This window comes from Macaca fascicularis, chromosome 10 (assembly GCF_037993035.2).
Source record: "Macaca fascicularis isolate 582-1 chromosome 10, T2T-MFA8v1.1".
In the NCBI taxonomy this organism is placed as follows: Eukaryota; Metazoa; Chordata; class Mammalia; order Primates; family Cercopithecidae; genus Macaca; species Macaca fascicularis.
In genome coordinates this window covers 86,539,648-86,557,355 of record NC_088384.1, presented here as the reverse complement: position 1 = coordinate 86,557,355, position 17,708 = coordinate 86,539,648, and the positions used below count along the sequence as shown (strand labels likewise).

Here is a 17,708-nt window from a genome sequence, read left to right as displayed (position 1 = left end):
AATGAGATGATATGTATAAAGCCCTAACACAATGTAGCAGAGGCCACAGGGCCAGGTTTGATATTTAGCTGGTCCTCACAGATATAGTAGACTCTCTGTTTATGACAGTGATTGGCTCTGATTTGGTTGCTGTCCATGCCAGAGTGTACAATCATTATTAGCTATTGATATATTATTAGCTTCCTCCCCTGCCCACTCAGGGGTTTACGCAGTAAGTTCTCAATTATTGGCAATCCAGACAAAGAATGAAAGACACCAGCTGGAATAAAACAGAGAAGCTGGTTCCAAATTGAGCAATTCAGACGGACTGCTATAAAATTTCCTCACCTTAAAGGCCCTTAGAGTTAATTCGTTCTAATCTCCCTGAAAATATACTTTTTTGGCATGTTCAAGTATTGGAAATTTGGAAAATTCACAAAAACACAAAGAAGAAATTAACTGCTGTGATTACAGATGATTATACACATACACATACACATATGTATTTAATACATATTTATGCTGTACATAGTGTTTTGAAGCATCCTGTACTTTAAAAAACTTTGGGAGGAGTGTAATGGCTCATGCCTGTAATCCTAGCAACTCAGGAGGCCAAAGCAGGAGGATCACTTGAGGCCAGGAGTTCTAGACTGGCCTGGGGCAACATAGTGACACCCGTAGCTTGACATGGTGATGCGCGCCTGTAGTCCTAGTTACTCTGGAGGCTGAGGTGGGAGGATTGCTTCAACCTAGGATACAGTGAGCTGTGGTTGCACCACTGCACTCCACCTTGGGCAACAGATCTAGACCCTGTCTCTAAAAAACATAAATAAATCAATATTTAATACTTAGCATTTCCCCCTATCTTTAAATCTCTTTTAGCTACTTCACTTTTATTTTTATTTTTTTGAGATGATCTGTTGCCCAGGTTGGGGTGCAGTGGCATGATCTCAGCTCACTGCATCCCCCACATCCCAGGTTCAATCTATTCTCCTGCCTCATCCTCCCGAGTAGCTGGGATTACAGGCTTGTAGCACCACGCCTGGGTAATTTTTGTATTTTTAGTAGAGACAAGGTTTCACTATGTTGGCCAGGCTGGTCTTCAACTCCTGACTTCAGGTGATTTGATCGCCTCAGCCTCCCAAAGTGCTGGGATTACAGGCGTGAGCCACTGCTCCTGGTGGCTGCTTCATTTTTAATGGCTGCATAATATTCCTCATCAGAAAGTGGGAATAATTAGGCTAGTCGGCGTGGCTCATGCCTGTAATTCTAGAACTTTGGAAGGCTGAGTTGGTAGGATTACTTGAGTCCAGGAGTTTAAGACCAGTCTGGGCAACATGGCAAAACCCTGTCTCTACAAAAAATACAGAAAATACCGGGTGTGGTAGTGCACACCTGTAGTCCCAGCTACTCGGGAGGCTGAGGTGGGAAGATTGCTTGACCCCAGGAGACTGAGGCTGCTGTAAGCTGAGATCCCACCACTGCACTCCAGCCAGGGTGACTCCATCTCAAAAAAAAAAAAAAAGGAAAGAAAAAAAGAAAGTGTTAATAATTAAAAGTACTTTTAGAGGGTTATGTCATAAGCCTTGACAAGAGTTGTTCTGTAAAGCTACCTGGCATGTAAAACGCTCAATTAAGTTAGTTAGCTCTTCCACAGGATGGAATTATATAACCAACCCCTTTCAAGAGGCATTTAAGTTGTTTCCATTATTTTGTCATGATGAATAAGGCTGAGCAATATTAATCTTTGCTCATATCTTTGGTCATTTCCTTTGTAAATTTCAGGACTGCTGGGTGTGCACATTTTAAAATTAACTCACTCATCATCATGCAGTTAGGAGAACAGAGAAAGGAAGGGGCTGTGCGGGGTCACATAGGGAGTTAGCGTCAAAGTCAGGACTAGGAATCAACCAGGGTCCTCTAACTGGAGCTCTTCCAGCTGGTGCCCTAGAGGAAGTCCCAGCTGCAAGCCGGAGGGAGGAGGAAGGGAAAGAACCAGGCGCCGGGTCTGAAGCGGCGGCAGGAAGAAGGTGGGGCCGGTTGGGAGGTGGGGGCGGAGCTGCTGAGCCGCGCCGCTCCTTCAGGCTGCAGAAGCTAAGCGGTCGCCTGGCAACCCCGGCGGCGCGCCGTTCGAACGGAAGCGAGGAACCAATCAGGAAGTCCGGGTCGAACCATTCTGGAGTGAAGGGGGGCGGGGTGCTCACTTCCCCTTTCTCGGCGCTCGAGGGACTTTCCCTGCGGTGGGGGCCTTCGACAGTCAGGGCCACCCGCTCAGCTCGACTGCGGAGGGCAGTTCCGAAGGGGACCCCAAAGGTGCCCACGCGGGGCTGGGGCCTCCTGGGCGCCGTTGGGAGCGGTCACTACCAGCCCGGGTCCGAGCTGTCAGCCTCTCCGAAGACTGCGCGGAAGGAGCCGGGACACGCCTAGGACGAGCTCCAGGTGAGGGCGCGGGTGGTTCCGGGTGCGACCCGGGGTCTGGGGGACTCTGTTCCCCGAGCGCCTGCTGTCTGCTTTCTCCCCGCGTCGTACCTGCGTGTCATTTCACAGATGAGGACTCTGAGGTTCAGAGAGGCAAGTGTCCTGGCTCGGCGAGCTCTGGCAGAGAATCCAGTTCAAGGCTTTCCGCCCTACCTCGCAGCCCCTAGTCTAGTCGTATCTAGACTTGCCTTGAGAGGTACAGACGGGCAACTAGTAGTCATTTTCCCAGCATTTTATCGGCAGGGACACGGCCTATGGACCCCTGGCTGGATCACCTATCCCTGCGCCCCACACTGTCCTCGGGATACCCCTTTTGGGCGTCTTTCTTCTCCGCAGTCCGGGGTTGGACTCGGCTCATTTGGCGCCCTTCTGCCTACTGGGCTCTGAACTCCAGAGCTCCCCCTCTCAGAGGACCACTCTTTAGCCATCGGATGGCACTGACATTTCTGGGCTGGATATAGGGGCAGCAGATTCTCCAGCCCCCAGAGTCGCTGCTGGCCTCTTGGGAATCTTCCCCGGTCTGGGGAAGGGAATAAAGCCAGTCCCTGAACCAAAGCCACTAGTCACCAGAGACTTTGGAATTGGGGGTGGGGCCGGGATTCCCTCAGGAGGAGCATCTGATCTAGGCCAGATCCTGCTCTGTCTCCTGGGGACACCCCTTGCCCCCTAGGTTGCTATTGTCAGTCTCCTTTTGTAGGTGGGGAAACTGAGGTTCTAAGAAGTTAAGCCTCTTGTCGAAGTCCCAGTCAGACAATGCAGTGGTTATTAGCTCCTGGTCCCTCTGGCTTCAATCTTAGAATCCTTGACACCCAGAGTCATGCATTTTGAGAGTCTTGAATCTCTTCATAAGGGAGTTACATATCTCCTCTCCTCTGGAGCCTCCCCCTGGCTTTGGGGACAGGATCTCCGAACACTCAGAAAACAAGCCTTTCCTTTATTCTTTCAACAAATATTATTGACTTCATAAGCCTTGCTCTTGTTCTTGCATGTTTTGTTTTTCTCAGTAGCATTTACTCCACCTTATGTCCTATATATTTTACTTATTAGCAAATTTATCACCTTCTCCCACTGTGATGCAAGGCAGGGGCTGAGGCAATTGAGGTCCTCACCACCAGTGCAAAATTTAGGGATGCCCTGAACCTCAGTAATCAAGATAACTGAAACTAATGTTCATGGACCATTTGTATGTTCTGCAGGCAGGAGGTTAACTCACACAGCCTTCATGAAGCACAGTCCTCCCATCTCATTCTCTCTCTCTCTCTCTATATATATGTGTGTGTGTATGTGTGTGTGTGTATATATATATGCATATTTATAAATCGTGAAACCACTGCCCTGTCCCTGACTTGCTCTGTGACATTGAGTAAGTTTCTTCAGTCTCTGGGCTGAGCTAAGAAGTCATGATGGTGCACTCAGGCCTGGGCAGAGGGCGGTCTAGGATAGGAAGCAGACTTGGTTGTGGATTACAAATACATCCCCCAGACTCAGCTGTCCCACTTCTAAGCAAAATGATGTAGATGCAGTGATGCTGCAGTGTGGTTTGTAGGCAGAAATGAGACACACTCTAAGTGGCCACCAGTAGGGGATGATGGGAAATTCTACTGTGCAGCTGGGAAAAAGGACATGCTCTTTATGTACTGATGTGGCACCAAGAACAAAACATACTATTGAGCAAAAAGAACAAGATGAAAATGGTACACATAGCATCATGACGCCATATGTGTAACAATGGAGACAGAATATATATTCATACTTGCCTGCATCTGCCTAAAGTCTCTCAGGAAGGATAAGCAACTGTCTGGTCACGATGGTGCCTGCAGGGAGGAGAAATGGGGACAGGGTGGGAGGAGGTTGTTGTTGTTTTTTTTTTTTAAACTTCACTATCTTTACCGTTTTTGAATTTTGAGTTGTGTGCATGTATCATCTATTTTAAAAATTTAAAAATTAAGGCCAGGTGCGGTGGCTCACGCCTGTAATCTCAGCACTTTGGGAGGCCAAGGCGGGTGGATCACTTGAGGTCAGGAGTTTCAGACCAGCCTGGCCAACGTGGTGAAACCTCATCTTTACTAAAAAATACAAAAATTAGCCGGATGTGGTGGCACGAGCCTATAATCCCAGCTACTTGGGAGGCTGAGGCAGGAGAATCACTTAAACCTGGGAGGTGGAGGTTGCGGTGATCCCGGTGCACTCCAGCCTGGGTGACAACAGGAAAACTCTGTCTAAAAAATAAAATTACATATATATATGTGTGTGTGTGTGTATGTATGTATGTGTGTGTGTATATATATATATATATATATATATATATATGCATGTTTATAAATCATGAGACCACTGCCCTGTCCCTGACTTGCTCTGTGACACTAAGTTTCTTCAGTCTCTGGGCTGAGCTAAGAAGTCATGATGGTGTACTCAGGCCTGGGCAGAGGGCGGTCTAGGATAGGAAGTGGGCTTGGCTATGGATCTGCCTCCCACTCACCTTTCTAATCCTGCGTGCCAGGTCCTTCCCCAAGACCTTGCATGTGTTATCTCTCTCATTCCGTCCCCACTGCAAAATCCTTTGTCCCCATTTTGCAACCTCAAGTGCAAACCTAGAAGATCAACTTGGTAGAGGTGAGCATATCAGTGGGCCTAGATGTCCACATCCACACCCATTCCACAGCCTACTCTCTTCTCCCTTCCTAAAGTTAGTGCAAGGCCACCCTGAGCAAGGCTGACTCCTGGGCAGGCCAGGGCACCAGCGTCTGGGAGGCCTCCAGAAATAGCTCAGGGCCTGGTGTGGCTCTGGAGGCAGCCCAGCTGGGTGTCTCTGACCTGGACAGCTGGGCTGAAATTGAGCTGGGGCTGTCCTGCTGGCTGGCCCCTTGCCACTGCCTGGAGCCTTCCTGATCTCCTCTGGGGCAAGCAAGGGCCTCCCCAAATCTAGGCCAGGCTTCCGCTGAAGGGAAAGAAAGAAGCAGGTGGAAGGAAGGGGGCGGGTTGGGTGTAGAATGTCATGAAAATTATAACCTTTGGAAACCACACCTCCCACCCCCTCACCAAAGAATAAAAATCACTGACACCTCTTGAGCAGTTACTGTGTTCCAAGTACTTTACAAGTATGAACTCATTTAATTCCCTCAACTCTGTGATGTAAGGTAATTACTGCTGTTCTTATTTCCATCTTGCAGAGGGGAGACTGAGCACAAGAGAGGTTTAATAATTTGCATAAGATAACCTAGAGGTGGAATTTGAACCCAGAGAGTCTGGCTCTAAATTTTACATTTTTTAGGGGGGTGGGGTGGGGCGGTGAGTGAATTAAAATGTATATAAAATAAAATTTACCATTGTCACCACTTTTAAGTATACAGTTCGGTGGCATTAAGTACATTCACATTGTTGTACAACCGTCACCACCATCCATCTTCAGAATGTTTTCATCTTCCCAAACTGAAACTCAATACTCAATAAACAGTTCCCCATTGCCTCTCCCTCTAGTGCCTGGCAATCACTGTTCTACTTTCTGTTTGAGTGAATTTGACCACTTTGGGTACCTCTAGGTATTATAAATGGAATCATACAGTATTTGTCTCATTGAGTCTGGCTTATTTCACTTAGCATAATGCCTTCAAGTTTCACCCATGTTGTTGTATGTGTTAGAATTTCCTTTTCAAGGCTGAATAATATTCTATTCTAATATTCTATGTATATGCTACCTTCTGTTTATCCATTCATCCCTTGATGGACACTTGGATTGCTTTTGGCTGTTGTGACTAATGCTGCTTTGAGCATGGATGTACAAATATCTGTTTGAGTTCCTGCTTTTAATTGTTTTGAGTATACACCCAGAAATGGAATTGCTGGGTGATCCTATGGTAATTCTGTTTAATTTTTTGAGGAACTACTTTACTGCATTTCGCAGTGACTGCACCATTTTATGTGTCCGTCAGCAGTGCACAAAGCACTAATTTCTCAACATCTTCACCAACACTTGTTATTTTCCGGTTTTTTTTTTTTTTTTTGGTAATGTCCATCTTCAGGGGTGTGATGTGGTATCTCATTGTGGTTTTAATTTACATTTCCCTAATGACTAATGGTGTTGAGCATCTTTTCCTGTGCCTAATGGCCATTTGTATATCTTTGGAGAAATGTCTATTCAAGTGACAAGTGACTCTGCATTCTTTTTTTTTTTTTGAGACAGAGTTTCTCTCTGTCACCCAGGCTGGAGTGCAGTGGTGCCATCTCAACTCACTGCAACCTCTGTGTCCCCGGTTCAAGTGATTCTCCTGCTTCAGCCTCCCGAGTAGCTGGGATTACAGGCACCCGCCACCATGCCAGGCTAATTTTTGTATTCTTAGTAGAGACGGGGTTTCACCATCTTGGCCAGTCTGGTCTTGAACTCCTAACCTCGTGATCCACCTGCCTTGGCCTCCCAAAGTTCTGGGATTACAGGTGTGAGCCACCGCACCCAGCTATGACTCTGCATTCTTAACTATTACCTGTGCTTCTCTTAGATTTGTAACCTCTGAGAATAGTGGATCAGCATTCTGGGCTGATGAAGGCCTCCCTTCATTCTGGGCTGATGAAGGAGCCGGGCACTGAATGATCTAGTTGGTTGAATAGTTATCATAGCCTGCTCTTTGGTGGCATTTCTCATACATGGGCCTCATGCAGAGAGGGAGGCATGGTTGTGAGTCCTGTTTTGCAGTTAGGGAAACTGAGATATGGAGACATTGAGTATTTTATCCGAGGTCTTATCATTGGTGGAGCTGGGATTTCAATGGGTTCTGGAGTCCATGCTATACCTTACAGATATGGCCAGGGGGATGGAGGCCTGCAGGCCTGCAAAGACCACTGCAGGCAGTAGAACCAGTGTGTGCAGAGGTTTGTATATGGTGGCTTTGGAGAAAGAACAGGACTTGGGTAGAAGTGGTCAGAGCCCAGCTTGAATGGTGGTGACTTGAAGTTGGAGGAAGAGTAGGACAGGTCTGGAAAGGCCAGGAGCAGGGTCAGGGTTTGGAGAGGAGGCTTGGTGCTTAGGGACCCTGGCCTTTTTTTTTCTTCTCACAAGATATTTATTAATTACAAAGGGAAAATAGTAATTGTACAGTGGAGAAATTTGGCAGATACTGCCTTAACCAAGGAATTGGCTGATCACTAAGATTAAGACAAACTGTTGTTATGAGTGGGTGTGGTAATGTACCTATAGTCCCAGCCACTCAGAAGGCTGAGGTGGGAGGATTGCTTGAGCCCACCTATTTGAGGCTGCAGTGAGCTATGGAGTGCACTCCAACCTGGGCAACACAGTGAGACCTCATCTCTTAAAAAAAGAAAAAAGAAGCCTCCTGACACCATGTACTGAGAAGGACACAACATCACTTTTGTGTTATTCTTTTTTTTTTTTTTTTTTTTGAGATGGAGTCTTGCTCTGTCCCCCAGGCTGGAGTGCAGTGGCCGGATCTCAGCTCACTGCAAGCTCCTACTCTCCGGTTCACGCCATTCTCCTGCCTCAGCCTCCCGAGTAGCTGGGACTACAGGCACCCACCACTTCGCCCGGCTAGTTTTTTTTTTTGTATTTTTTAGTAGAGACGGGGTTTCACCGTGTTAGCCAGGATGGTCTCGATCTCCTGACCTCATGATCCGCCCGTCTCGGCCTCCCAAAGTGCTGGGATTACAGGCTTGAGCCACCGCGCCCGGCCCACTTTTGTGTTATTCTTGATAGATATGTATAACTTTCTCTCCTTTCTTTCTTCCTCTTTCTTTCTTTCTTTCTTTCTTTCTTTCTTTCTTTCTTTCTTTCTTTCTTTCTTTCTTTCTTTCTTTTTCTTTCTTTCTTATTGATATAAGAAAAAGCTTTATACATTTAATGTATACCTCTTGATGAGTGGCCTTGGCCTTTGAGGTGGCCTGGGTCCAGTCCAGCTAGTTGTTCAATGGTATTTCCTCTTTGTTTGGTCCCTGGAGGAAGAAAATTGGAAGGGTGTGATGGAGCTCATGGTCCAGTGGGAGAGATAAGGAAACGAATTATATTTCCTATCCTAGATAAAAAAGTATCTAAAATGACAGGATGTAATGAGTGCTTGGAAGGGAATAAAATGGATGAAAAAGCTGACACCCCCTCTTGGGGGGTCTCTTGGAGGAGATGGCATTTGAAGTGAGATCTGAAGGGGGTGAGGGAAGAGAGTCCAGGCAGAGAACAGCTGGTGCAAAAGCCCTGAGGCAGGAAAGACCTTGTGTTCAGGAACAGCAGGGAGGGCTTTGTGGCCAGAGCAGGAAAGAGGTTGCAGATAATATGGGAGATTTGGACAAGGACTGAGTCCTGGAAGGCCTGAGGGCCAAGTAAGCAGCTTGGATTTTTTTTTTTTTTTTTTTTTTTTTTTTTGAGACGGAGTCTCGCTCTGTCGCCCAGGCTGGAGTGTAGTGGTGCGATCTCAGCTCATTGCAGGGAGTTTGGATTTTATCGTTAAGGGAGCCACAGGAGGGTTTAAACACAGCAGTAATGAGACCTTATTTGTGCTGGGAAAACATTGCCATTATTGCCCCCATTTTACAGCAGAGGAAACCGAGACTTAGAACCATAACCAGGGAGTGCTTCCTAAGGTGGCTTCTCCCTCTGGGGTCCAGCCGACGAGGCAGTAGATTATTCAGGAGTTCCTTGCGGGGCACATCTGGTAAGTGGCCAAAGCCCAACACAGAAACACTGTCTCTTCCACCTCGCCTCCCCAGATGTGAGCCTGGGTTCCAATCCTGGCTCTACCATTAATCAACTGTGGAATTTTGGGCAAGTGGCCTTACCTCTTGGAGCCTCAGTTTTCTCATCTGAAAATTGGCATAATGATAGTAGACCTCACAGAGTAGGTTTGAGGATTAAATGAGTTAACATTTTGTAAAGAGCTTAAAATGGTGTCTAGTACAAAGAAAGTGCTCAGATGAGATTTGTTCTTTTCTTTTTTGGCTGTAAATTTATTCAATGCAAAATAATCCTCTCCAATTTTACTGAGGTGGCTGACCACGTCCACGACCAGATCTGCCTCTAAATTGGAATTTGGTTGCTGACCCAGCCCCAGCTCCGGCTGTCTTGTCAGCACCAGGGGGCACAGAACACTGTCTGTAGGTGTCTCTGTCAGCTTCCTTTCTTGTGAGTCTTGCAGGTCGCTCACCCTCCAGACCTTTAGGCCGAGGCCTGCCAGTCTCTGGACGGCTGCGGCGTAGGGTGGCAGGAACAATCTCTGGGGGCAGATGAAGGTAATCATGGAGATACTGGATACCCTCATTGGTAAGGTACCAGTAGAAATGTCTCCAGGCAAACTCTTCCTTCACGTAGCCTTAGGACTTGAGAGACTGCATGGCCTTCATGACATGAAGGTTGGGCACATTCTTGTCTGCCAGCTCCGGGTGCTTAGGCATGTGGACATCCTTCTTGGCCACCATGACTCCCTCCTTAAAAAGGAGTTCATAAATGGCAATCGGTTCTTCTTACGCATCAGCATCTTGGCAGCTGTAAGGTCCGGGGCTGGGGCTAGAAAGGAAGGACTGTTCTTTTCTATTACGAAAATAATTATTGTTGCTTTGCTGTTACTACTATTAGTGCCTGAAGGAGCCTTCCCTCCCCATCCTCCATTTCTGCCTCAGTGGAGGGCTAGGCAGGGCTCAGCAGGCCATTTGGAGGATGATGGATTGTTGCCCCATTCCCTGTAAAATCAGGGACTGGAGGAGGCTGCAGTGCTGAGGGGGAGGGAAAGCTGATGTGAGTCACTGCCGGCCTCATGCCCTACACCCTGGTGCTGGCCCAGCTGCCACAGGCACAGACATGGGACAGGAGCCTCTTCAGCCTGAGCGGGGCGGGGGGCTGAGGCTGAGGCCTGGGAGACAGCTCCTTCTCTGCGCCTCAGGATTCCTGTGAAAAAATGGCCTATCAGATGTGCCTACCTGAAGTGAGTTATAGGACTTGGGCTGGAAGAGGTGACAGTCACTACCCTCTGGGAATTCCTTCCTGCAGGGGTGCAGTCTCATGGGATAAAATGAGGGGGCTCTGGGGGGTTAAATGAGTATGGTGTCTAGCATCCAAAAATTCTAGTTATTGTTGTTACTATGACGGCTGTTGTTACCGACGTTAACAGTTTTTCACAAGGCTGCTAAGGCATCCTCAGACTCAGCCTGTTCCAGATGGATGGGCTCTGCATGTGACGGAATGGAGCACCAGGAGGGTCCCGCAGCTTGCTCAGGGACACACAGCTATAAAGTGGTGGCGTTAAGGCTTGGTCTGGAGGGAAAGTGCGCAGGCTGGACTCCCCAGAGTGATTTTGGGCTAGTGACTCAGCCTCAGCCTTTGGGCTAGTAAACTCAGCCTCAGTTTACCATTAGTCAAATGGGGTAACAATAGAACTCACCAGATAGCGATTGTTGGGAAGATTAAAATGGGTTACCTGATACCAAGAAAAACACTTTCCCGTCCCTGGCACAGTGAACATTACCTGGCAGTCCTTCTGAGTGTCAGGGAAGGGGGCTCAGTTTGTCCGTCTCTAAGATGGGTGCGCTTGCCTGCCGGAGCCACCGGGACTCCGCGCGCCAGGTGTGCGGTGGGCGGGTCTCGGCTCCCGGAAGAACTTCCCTGGGTGGTCCTGGAGCCGGTCGGACCCGGTTACGGAGCCAGGCCAGCTGCCAGCGGCCGGGGCTCGGGTTCTGGCCCCTGCCTGGCTTTCCTTACCCTTTTCGGGTAATACCTGGACCGGCGGGTTCACTTGCCCGCAGCCGCCGGAAGTTGCGCAAACTCAGGTTGCCGGAGCCCCAGGTGGGCCGGGCCGGAGGAGCGCAGGCCAGCGGCGCGGGCGCAGCCAGGTACGTGCGGACCTGCGTGGGGGGGCGCCCAGCCTGAGGTAGGGGGCGGCCCGAGTACCCCTCCACCCCGGGACGGCGGAAACGGGGCAGGGATCTACCTTTCGGCTTCAAGAGGACCGCGGGGATCGTGCCGCTCGCTCCCTCATTTGAGATCCAGGCCAACTCGGACTCAGAGGGGCGGCGAGTGGCGAGGGTCACACAGCGCCCTGCTAAACGTCCCCCCATCTCCCGCCACCGGGATTCCTCAAGCTTGCCCGGAATTGAGGGAGAGCAAAAGCCAGACTGGGGATCTGAGTTTCCCGTAGTCTTGCCCCGCGGCCTCTGGAGGCTAACGCCGGGGAGCTGATGGGGAGGGGACGAGGTGGGGATGCGTGCCACGGTGATGCAAACCAGAAGGGCCGGCGGTTGGGGGCATTAATGGGAGGCATTTGAATCCGTGGGTGGGGCATTGGGCGGTGAGAGGAGGCCTCAGAGGGGACCTTGAGTCCCGCTTGGGGACTTGGGACCCTGGCTTCATCTGGCAGGAGCCGCTGCACCTCCGTTTGCCCACCCGTGACATGGGGCTGTTGAAGTGAGCACACTGATCAGCCTGTCTTGGGCCTGCTTTGTCAGCGGTGTGGGCTGGGACAGACCCTCGTGGGGTTTGCTAGAGACCCCTCCGTGGGGGTAGTCTGTGGACTTGGGTAGTCAAAATCTTCTTAAAGACCAGTGGCCTGGTTCGTGGCTCCGCCTTTTTGCCAGATGATGAGGAAAGCCCTCGACCTGTTTGATCTCCATCCTTATCATGACCTGGAGGCTCAGGAAGGTCTATTTTTAACCTCATTTCACGGAGAAGGTAACCGAGTCTGTAAAGAGGCGAAGCTGCTTGCGCAAGGCGCACAGCGAGCGGGTGGGCGAACCGAAGGCCGGCGGGCCCGCGGCGCCAAATCCGGGGTTAGCTCTCGCATCTGTCCCAGCCCTGCCAGAGGGGACACCAGGGCCAGCAGATGGGGCCGCAGGGACTGGGGGCCCGATCAGGGTCGTGCATGGGGCTTCTGCCCAGGCCCCGCCCGTCTGACCTCCTTCTCCCTCTTTATCCGGATGGTGCCCGCGAGGGAACTGCCACTGTGGACGGGTTGGACTGGTTTGGGAGGTGGCGGCCTGGGGGTGGGGCAGAGTTTGGCTGCCTCTACTATGCTCCTTTCCTGTCAGGTCCTTCCCACCTGAGGTCTCCTGGGGGTCGGCCCTGGTGGAGCAAGGCTTCCTTTCCCATCCACTCCATCTCTCCTGCCTTGGGAACAGCACCCAAGGTTCTATTCCCAACGTTTCGCTGCTGCAGAGGTCTCCAGCTGGTGGTTGGGGGCCAGATGGAGGAGGGGACAGATATGTTTGCAGACATATTTTGTTTGCTGCACATGCAATGTTTTAATCATTATTATTGAATATGCTAACAGTTTTAAGAATCTAGAGTTTTTATGGAAGTCTGGATTTCCAGCTTCCTGGAACAATACACCTACCACCTTGGACCCATATACCTGCAGCAGGCAGGGTACCTAGATGTCTCTAGTTCATCTCTGATCACCCAGTTCACATCTGGCTCCCATAAATATTTCAATTCAATAAATATTTATTGAATATTTTGTCTTAGTATGTGTCTAGGGCAATATCTTGAAACTGGGGTATAGTGAACAAAATAGCCACCCTCACCTGCCCCCCCCCCACACCCCTGCCCTCATGGAGCTGATATTTTAGGGGGACAGGGACAACAAAGAATAAAACACCCATACACAAATAGAGTACTTGTGCAGGGAATAAGGAGAAAAGGAATAGTGCGAAAAGGAATAGTGCGGGGAGGGGGTCAGGAGCGCAGGGGAGAAACAGGATGTGGTATTGAAATCAGTGCCTTATTTATCTACTCTGGGACCTGGGAAAGTCAGTTCTCTCAATCTCAGTTTCTCCATCTGCACAATGACCCACAGGCTTGTGGGAGGTTATAGGGAGGATGGCACCCAGCAGGGATCCCTGCCTCCCCACCCTGATCCAGACTCGCTCCCTCCTGGATTTTTGGATGTCTAGGTGGGGCTGTCCAATGTAGCTTCCTACCATGGATGGAAATGCTCTACTCTGTGCTGCCAAGTACAGTGACAACTGGCCACATGTGACTACTGAGAACTTGAAATGCCACTAGTGTGGCTCAGGAACGGAATTTTATGTTTTTATTTCATTTAAATTTAAAGTTAGGGTTGAATAGCCATATGTGGCTGGTGGCTATTGAGCTGGAGAGCACAGGTCTAAATGGCTTGAACTGCATGTCCTTTTGGGGAACACCTAGATTAAGTACCCGCCCCCTCTGTTTTACAGATGAGAATGTTTAGGACTTGGTATATGGGTTTTCTTCTGCCCCATCACCAAGGGGCCTTGTGGGGTGACTCTGTGGGCGTGACCCTTCCTTGGAAACAGGGTCAGGGTTGGCTTGATGCCTGGGACATCAGGCTCTGACACTTGGGTGACCACATGGACACTTGTGCATCCAGGTGTATGCCCTCCTCCCAGGTGAGTGCCCATTCCATGGCTGCAGGCAGATCAAGGGTCTGCCGGATGCCTCCATGCAGGGCTGTGTGATTTGGGACATTTCCAGCTTCTCTCAGCACAGCATAGCTCAGGGCTGACGTTTCCACGTGACAGGCATTTGTGGATCACCGTGGGCCATCCAGTTCTATGCTGGAAGCTGACGGATGTATGGACTCCACTGGGGCGGGGGTGGAGATTTTCTTTGCTCCTTCCCTATAAGCTCTGCCCTTTGCCTGCGGCCTGGCATGTCTAGGCGGGTGGATGGCACAGGGAAGCTTCCTGCCTGGATGGGTGAGGGGTAGAGGTGGTACCAGGCTCCCTTTGGGAAGTCCAGATGGGGTGTGGGGCTGGAGCCCTTTTTCTTGGTCATTTAACCCTACACTCCTGTGGCAGCACCTTCCTTCTTGGTGGTAAGGGGCAGAGCTGGGTTAACTTAAGCAAGTTGGTTGCCTCTCTGGGCTTCAGTTTCTCCATCCAAAAAATGGGGCTGTTGAGAGGACCCAAGGTTGAGTTGACTGGTGCGTAGCACAGAGCTTGGAGCCTCCCTTGCCCCCTTTAGCGCTTGCCTTGCCCTGTCTTTTCTGCCCAGGTTGCCCAGGTCTTTCTTCTCTAGCACCTTTTTTCTTCTCTTGGCCTCAGCTGGGCCTGGTTCCCCCGGGGCAGGAGGGAGGGGGTGTGGGTGGGGCCTGAGGCCCCGCAGCTGTCGCCTTCTGCCTGCTGATTGGCTCCTTATGGAGGGGCGTGGTCTCTACCTTATAATAGGGAAGGCGTCTTACCCTCTCTCAGCGGTGGCTGAACCTCTTTGTCTGAGCGCTCTCGGCTTTTTTTTTTTTTTTTTTTTTTTTTTCCTCTCTCTCTCTCCTTCACTGCAGCAGTTGCCGGTGTTCAGCTACCTACTTTCTGCCTGGATCTCTGGCTCCTCATTTCTCCAGTCTCCTCAGACCAAAGCCCTCGGGATATGCAGCAGCCATGCCTGTGGACACGCTGAGCCCTGGAGCCCCGGCCGCCCCCGCCCTACCTTGCCGCCTTCGGACCAAGGTCCCTGGCTACCTGCTACGGAGGCCGGCAGATGGTGGAGTTCGGAAACCGAGTGCTGTGGAGCGCCTGGAGGCCGACAAGGCCAAGTACGTCAAGAGCCTGCATGTGGCCAACACCCGCCAGGAACCGGTGCAGCCCCTGCTGTCCAAACAGCCACTTTTTAGCCCTGAGACTCGCCGCACAGTGCTCACGCCCAGCCGCCGAGCCCTGCCTGGCCCCTGCCGACGGCCCCAGCTGGACCTGGACATCCTCAGCAGCCTCATCAACTTGTGTGATAGTCCCGTGTCCCCTGCCGAGGCCAGCCGTACTCCTGGACGGGCAGAGGGAGCCGGCCAGCCTCCCCCAGCCACCCCTCCAAGACCGCCGCCCAGTACCTCTGCGGTCCGCCGAGTGGACGTCCGCCCCCTGCCTGCCTCGCCAGCCCGGCTCTGCCCATCACCGGGTCCTGCCGCCGCCTCCAGCCCAGCCCGGCCACCGGGTTTGCAACGCTCTAAGTCGGACTTGAGCGAGCGCTTTTCTAGGGCAGCTGCTGACCTTGAGCGCTTTTTTAACTTCTGCGGCCTGGACCCGGAGGAGGCAAGAGGGTTGGGTGTGGCCCACCTGGCACGGGCCAGCTCGGATATCGTGTCCCTGGCAGGGCCCAGTGCTGGGCCGGGCAGCTCTGAAGGGGGCTGCTCCCGCCGCAGCTCGGTTACTGTTGAGGAGCGGGCCCGGGAGCGCGTTCCCTATGGCGTGTCGGTGGTGGAGCGCAATGCCCGCGTGATCAAGTGGCTGTATGGGTTAAGGCAGGCACGGGAGAGCCCAGCAGCTGAAGGCTAGACGCCACTGGGGAATTTGCCACAGGACAGATCAAGTGGTCCCTGGACCTCTCTTGCATCCATTCTCTGGATGGCCATGTCAGAGGCTCCACCCTGGTGTGAACCTGGTGTGGAGGCAAAGGCTTAGAGGCTGGACCAGCATTCTTGGGCAAGGACTGACTCTGGGAGGGTTTTGCTCTTGACTTTGGACACTTGAGAACCCCCTCCCCCCATCCCAATACAAGGTTTTTGACATGAGTGTAATCCTGCTTAGTTCCTCTTGTGGGCCTGCATTTGGGGTGCTTTGCCCTCCCCACTGAGAGTGAGGGGCCAAGGGATCTCCTCAATCTTGTCTCCCCAGCGGCTCTGTTTCCTCCTTCCTTCCTTGGCCTCTGTCATTTGCTGACTTCCTCTTCCTTACCCAGCGGAACTCACCCTGGGGTCAGGGCAGTGGGGAGGGGCCTATCCACTGCTCTTCCTAGTCCTTGGCAGCTGGCCTAGGTGGGCAGACTATAGGAGGGACTGGTTAGGAGTCTGCATTGCTTTGACTTCCCTCCCCTTGGTTAATAAACACAAATGCTTGTTTCTCGAGGGCTGGGCCTTCAGACTCTTCTGTGTTCACAAGAGAAGGGGTAAGAGAAGTCTTGGGGTGGGGCCATCAAAGCAGTAATTGTTTACCCCGAGATCTAGTGGTGGGGCATGATGATAGCAGCTGGCCTGGCTGGAGACATGTCCCCGCAATGGGTTCTCATAACTCTCCTGGAAGGCTGGCAGGCCTGCGTCATCAAGGAGGAAACTGAGGTCCAGCCACGAGTGGGCTGGAATAGAGCTGGGAGTAGGAATGGGGTCTTTCCCCTGCACCAGGAAGGGAGCCTCCAGGGGAAAGGCTGATGGGGTGCATAGACTTTCCCCCGCCATGAGTGTTCCATCCTCATCCAAGCCCTGCCCAGTTCCCAAGGGGGCAGGAAGCTTGGAGAGGGTAAACCCTGAACTTGAGGTTGCACAGACCATAGAGTGAGGATGGGAAATGGGAGTTTTTGGAGGACGAGAGACTTGGGGTGGACGGCACAAAATGAGTGGCCTTGCCTGGTGATCTTGGACAAGCCAGTCTCCCTCTGGGCCTCAGTGGGAGAGTTAGGCAGCACAGTCCTCCTTGGGTTGGGGCACTGGTGCATTCTGGGCCTTTCATGCTATATTCCAATACCTGGGGAGAGGGGAAGGAAGGGGCTGGCACTGGGCTTTGAGGCCTCAGCTTCTTCCAGTCTCCCTCCAGGTCAGTTACCTACTAGGAGACCCCACCTTGGCTAGTGGAGCAGCTAGGGCTAGGGCTGGGCTTACAAAGGGCAAAAGTGGTGGTGGCCTCTCTGGTGCCCCACAGTGGGAGTGGAGAGGGGGTGGGTGGCGCTTCCTTTCACAGGCTGCCTTGGCTACAGCACTCAGAAACAGGAAGCTCTAATGGGGGCCCTGGTGACAGGTTTGATGTAGGTTTTATTTTAAGCATAAAGAGGAGATTTCCGTTGGACTGTTGACAAACATCCAGGTCAGCCCAGCTGTCCATCTCTCTGTCTGTCTGCCTGTCTACAACTAGCCCCCAGGGGCCTGGGATGGGCCTGGGCAGTTTGGTGAAAGAAGGGAAAATTGGGTTCTAGAAGAGGATGGTGTTTCAGCTCACGAGACTAGAGCTTGTGATACAGGTGGGGAGACAAGCATGAGGAGGGTGGTGACCTACCCACAACCCCCCATGGTGCCCAGCAGTTTTGACAGTGCAGGAGCTGGGCCTCCAGGGTCCCCATGCTGAAGGAGTGATGGTGTCAGGAGAGAGAATCCAGGCAGGATCTGCAGACGTGGCGCCCTTTGAGGTGTCAAAGACTAGATTTCCTGGACACCTCTGCTAGAATTCAGGGCTAGTCATTGCCCCTTGCTGTGACCTGGCAGCCTCCGAGTAACGCAAGAAGGTGGATGGGCTGGCTGCATTTTACATGTGAAGAAATTGAGGTTCAGGTCACAGGACTGGTAGGTGACACCTTGTTTCTGAAGGAGGGTTCAGTG

The 17,708-nt window shown here is 51.5% G+C and overlaps 1 protein-coding gene and 1 pseudogene across 5 annotated transcripts; one reads left to right on the top strand and one right to left on the bottom strand.

Moving 5' to 3' along the window:
* The first annotated feature begins 2,181 nt into the window (after positions 1–2,181).
* On the top strand, positions 2,182–16,248 carry FAM110A (family with sequence similarity 110 member A). 5 transcript variants are annotated; one of them, XM_065522931.2, is made up of 3 exons: positions 2,182–2,418; positions 12,016–12,109; positions 14,697–16,248. In XM_065522931.2, the coding sequence occupies exon 3, from the start codon at positions 14,794–14,796 to the stop codon at positions 15,679–15,681; it is 888 nt and encodes a 295-aa protein (XP_065379003.1). In that variant the 5' UTR covers positions 2,182–2,418; positions 12,016–12,109; positions 14,697–14,793; the 3' UTR covers positions 15,682–16,248. The 5 variants fall into 5 exon arrangements, with proteins under 5 accessions (XP_065379003.1, XP_005568638.1, XP_005568637.1 ...); XM_005568581.5 differs by lacking the exon at positions 12,016–12,109 and having other exon boundaries at positions 14,700–16,248; XM_005568580.5 differs by lacking the exon at positions 12,016–12,109.
* LOC102143106 (small ribosomal subunit protein eS10-like) lies at positions 8,806–11,499 on the bottom strand (annotated as a pseudogene).
* Positions 16,249–17,708: the final 1,460 nt, after the last annotated feature.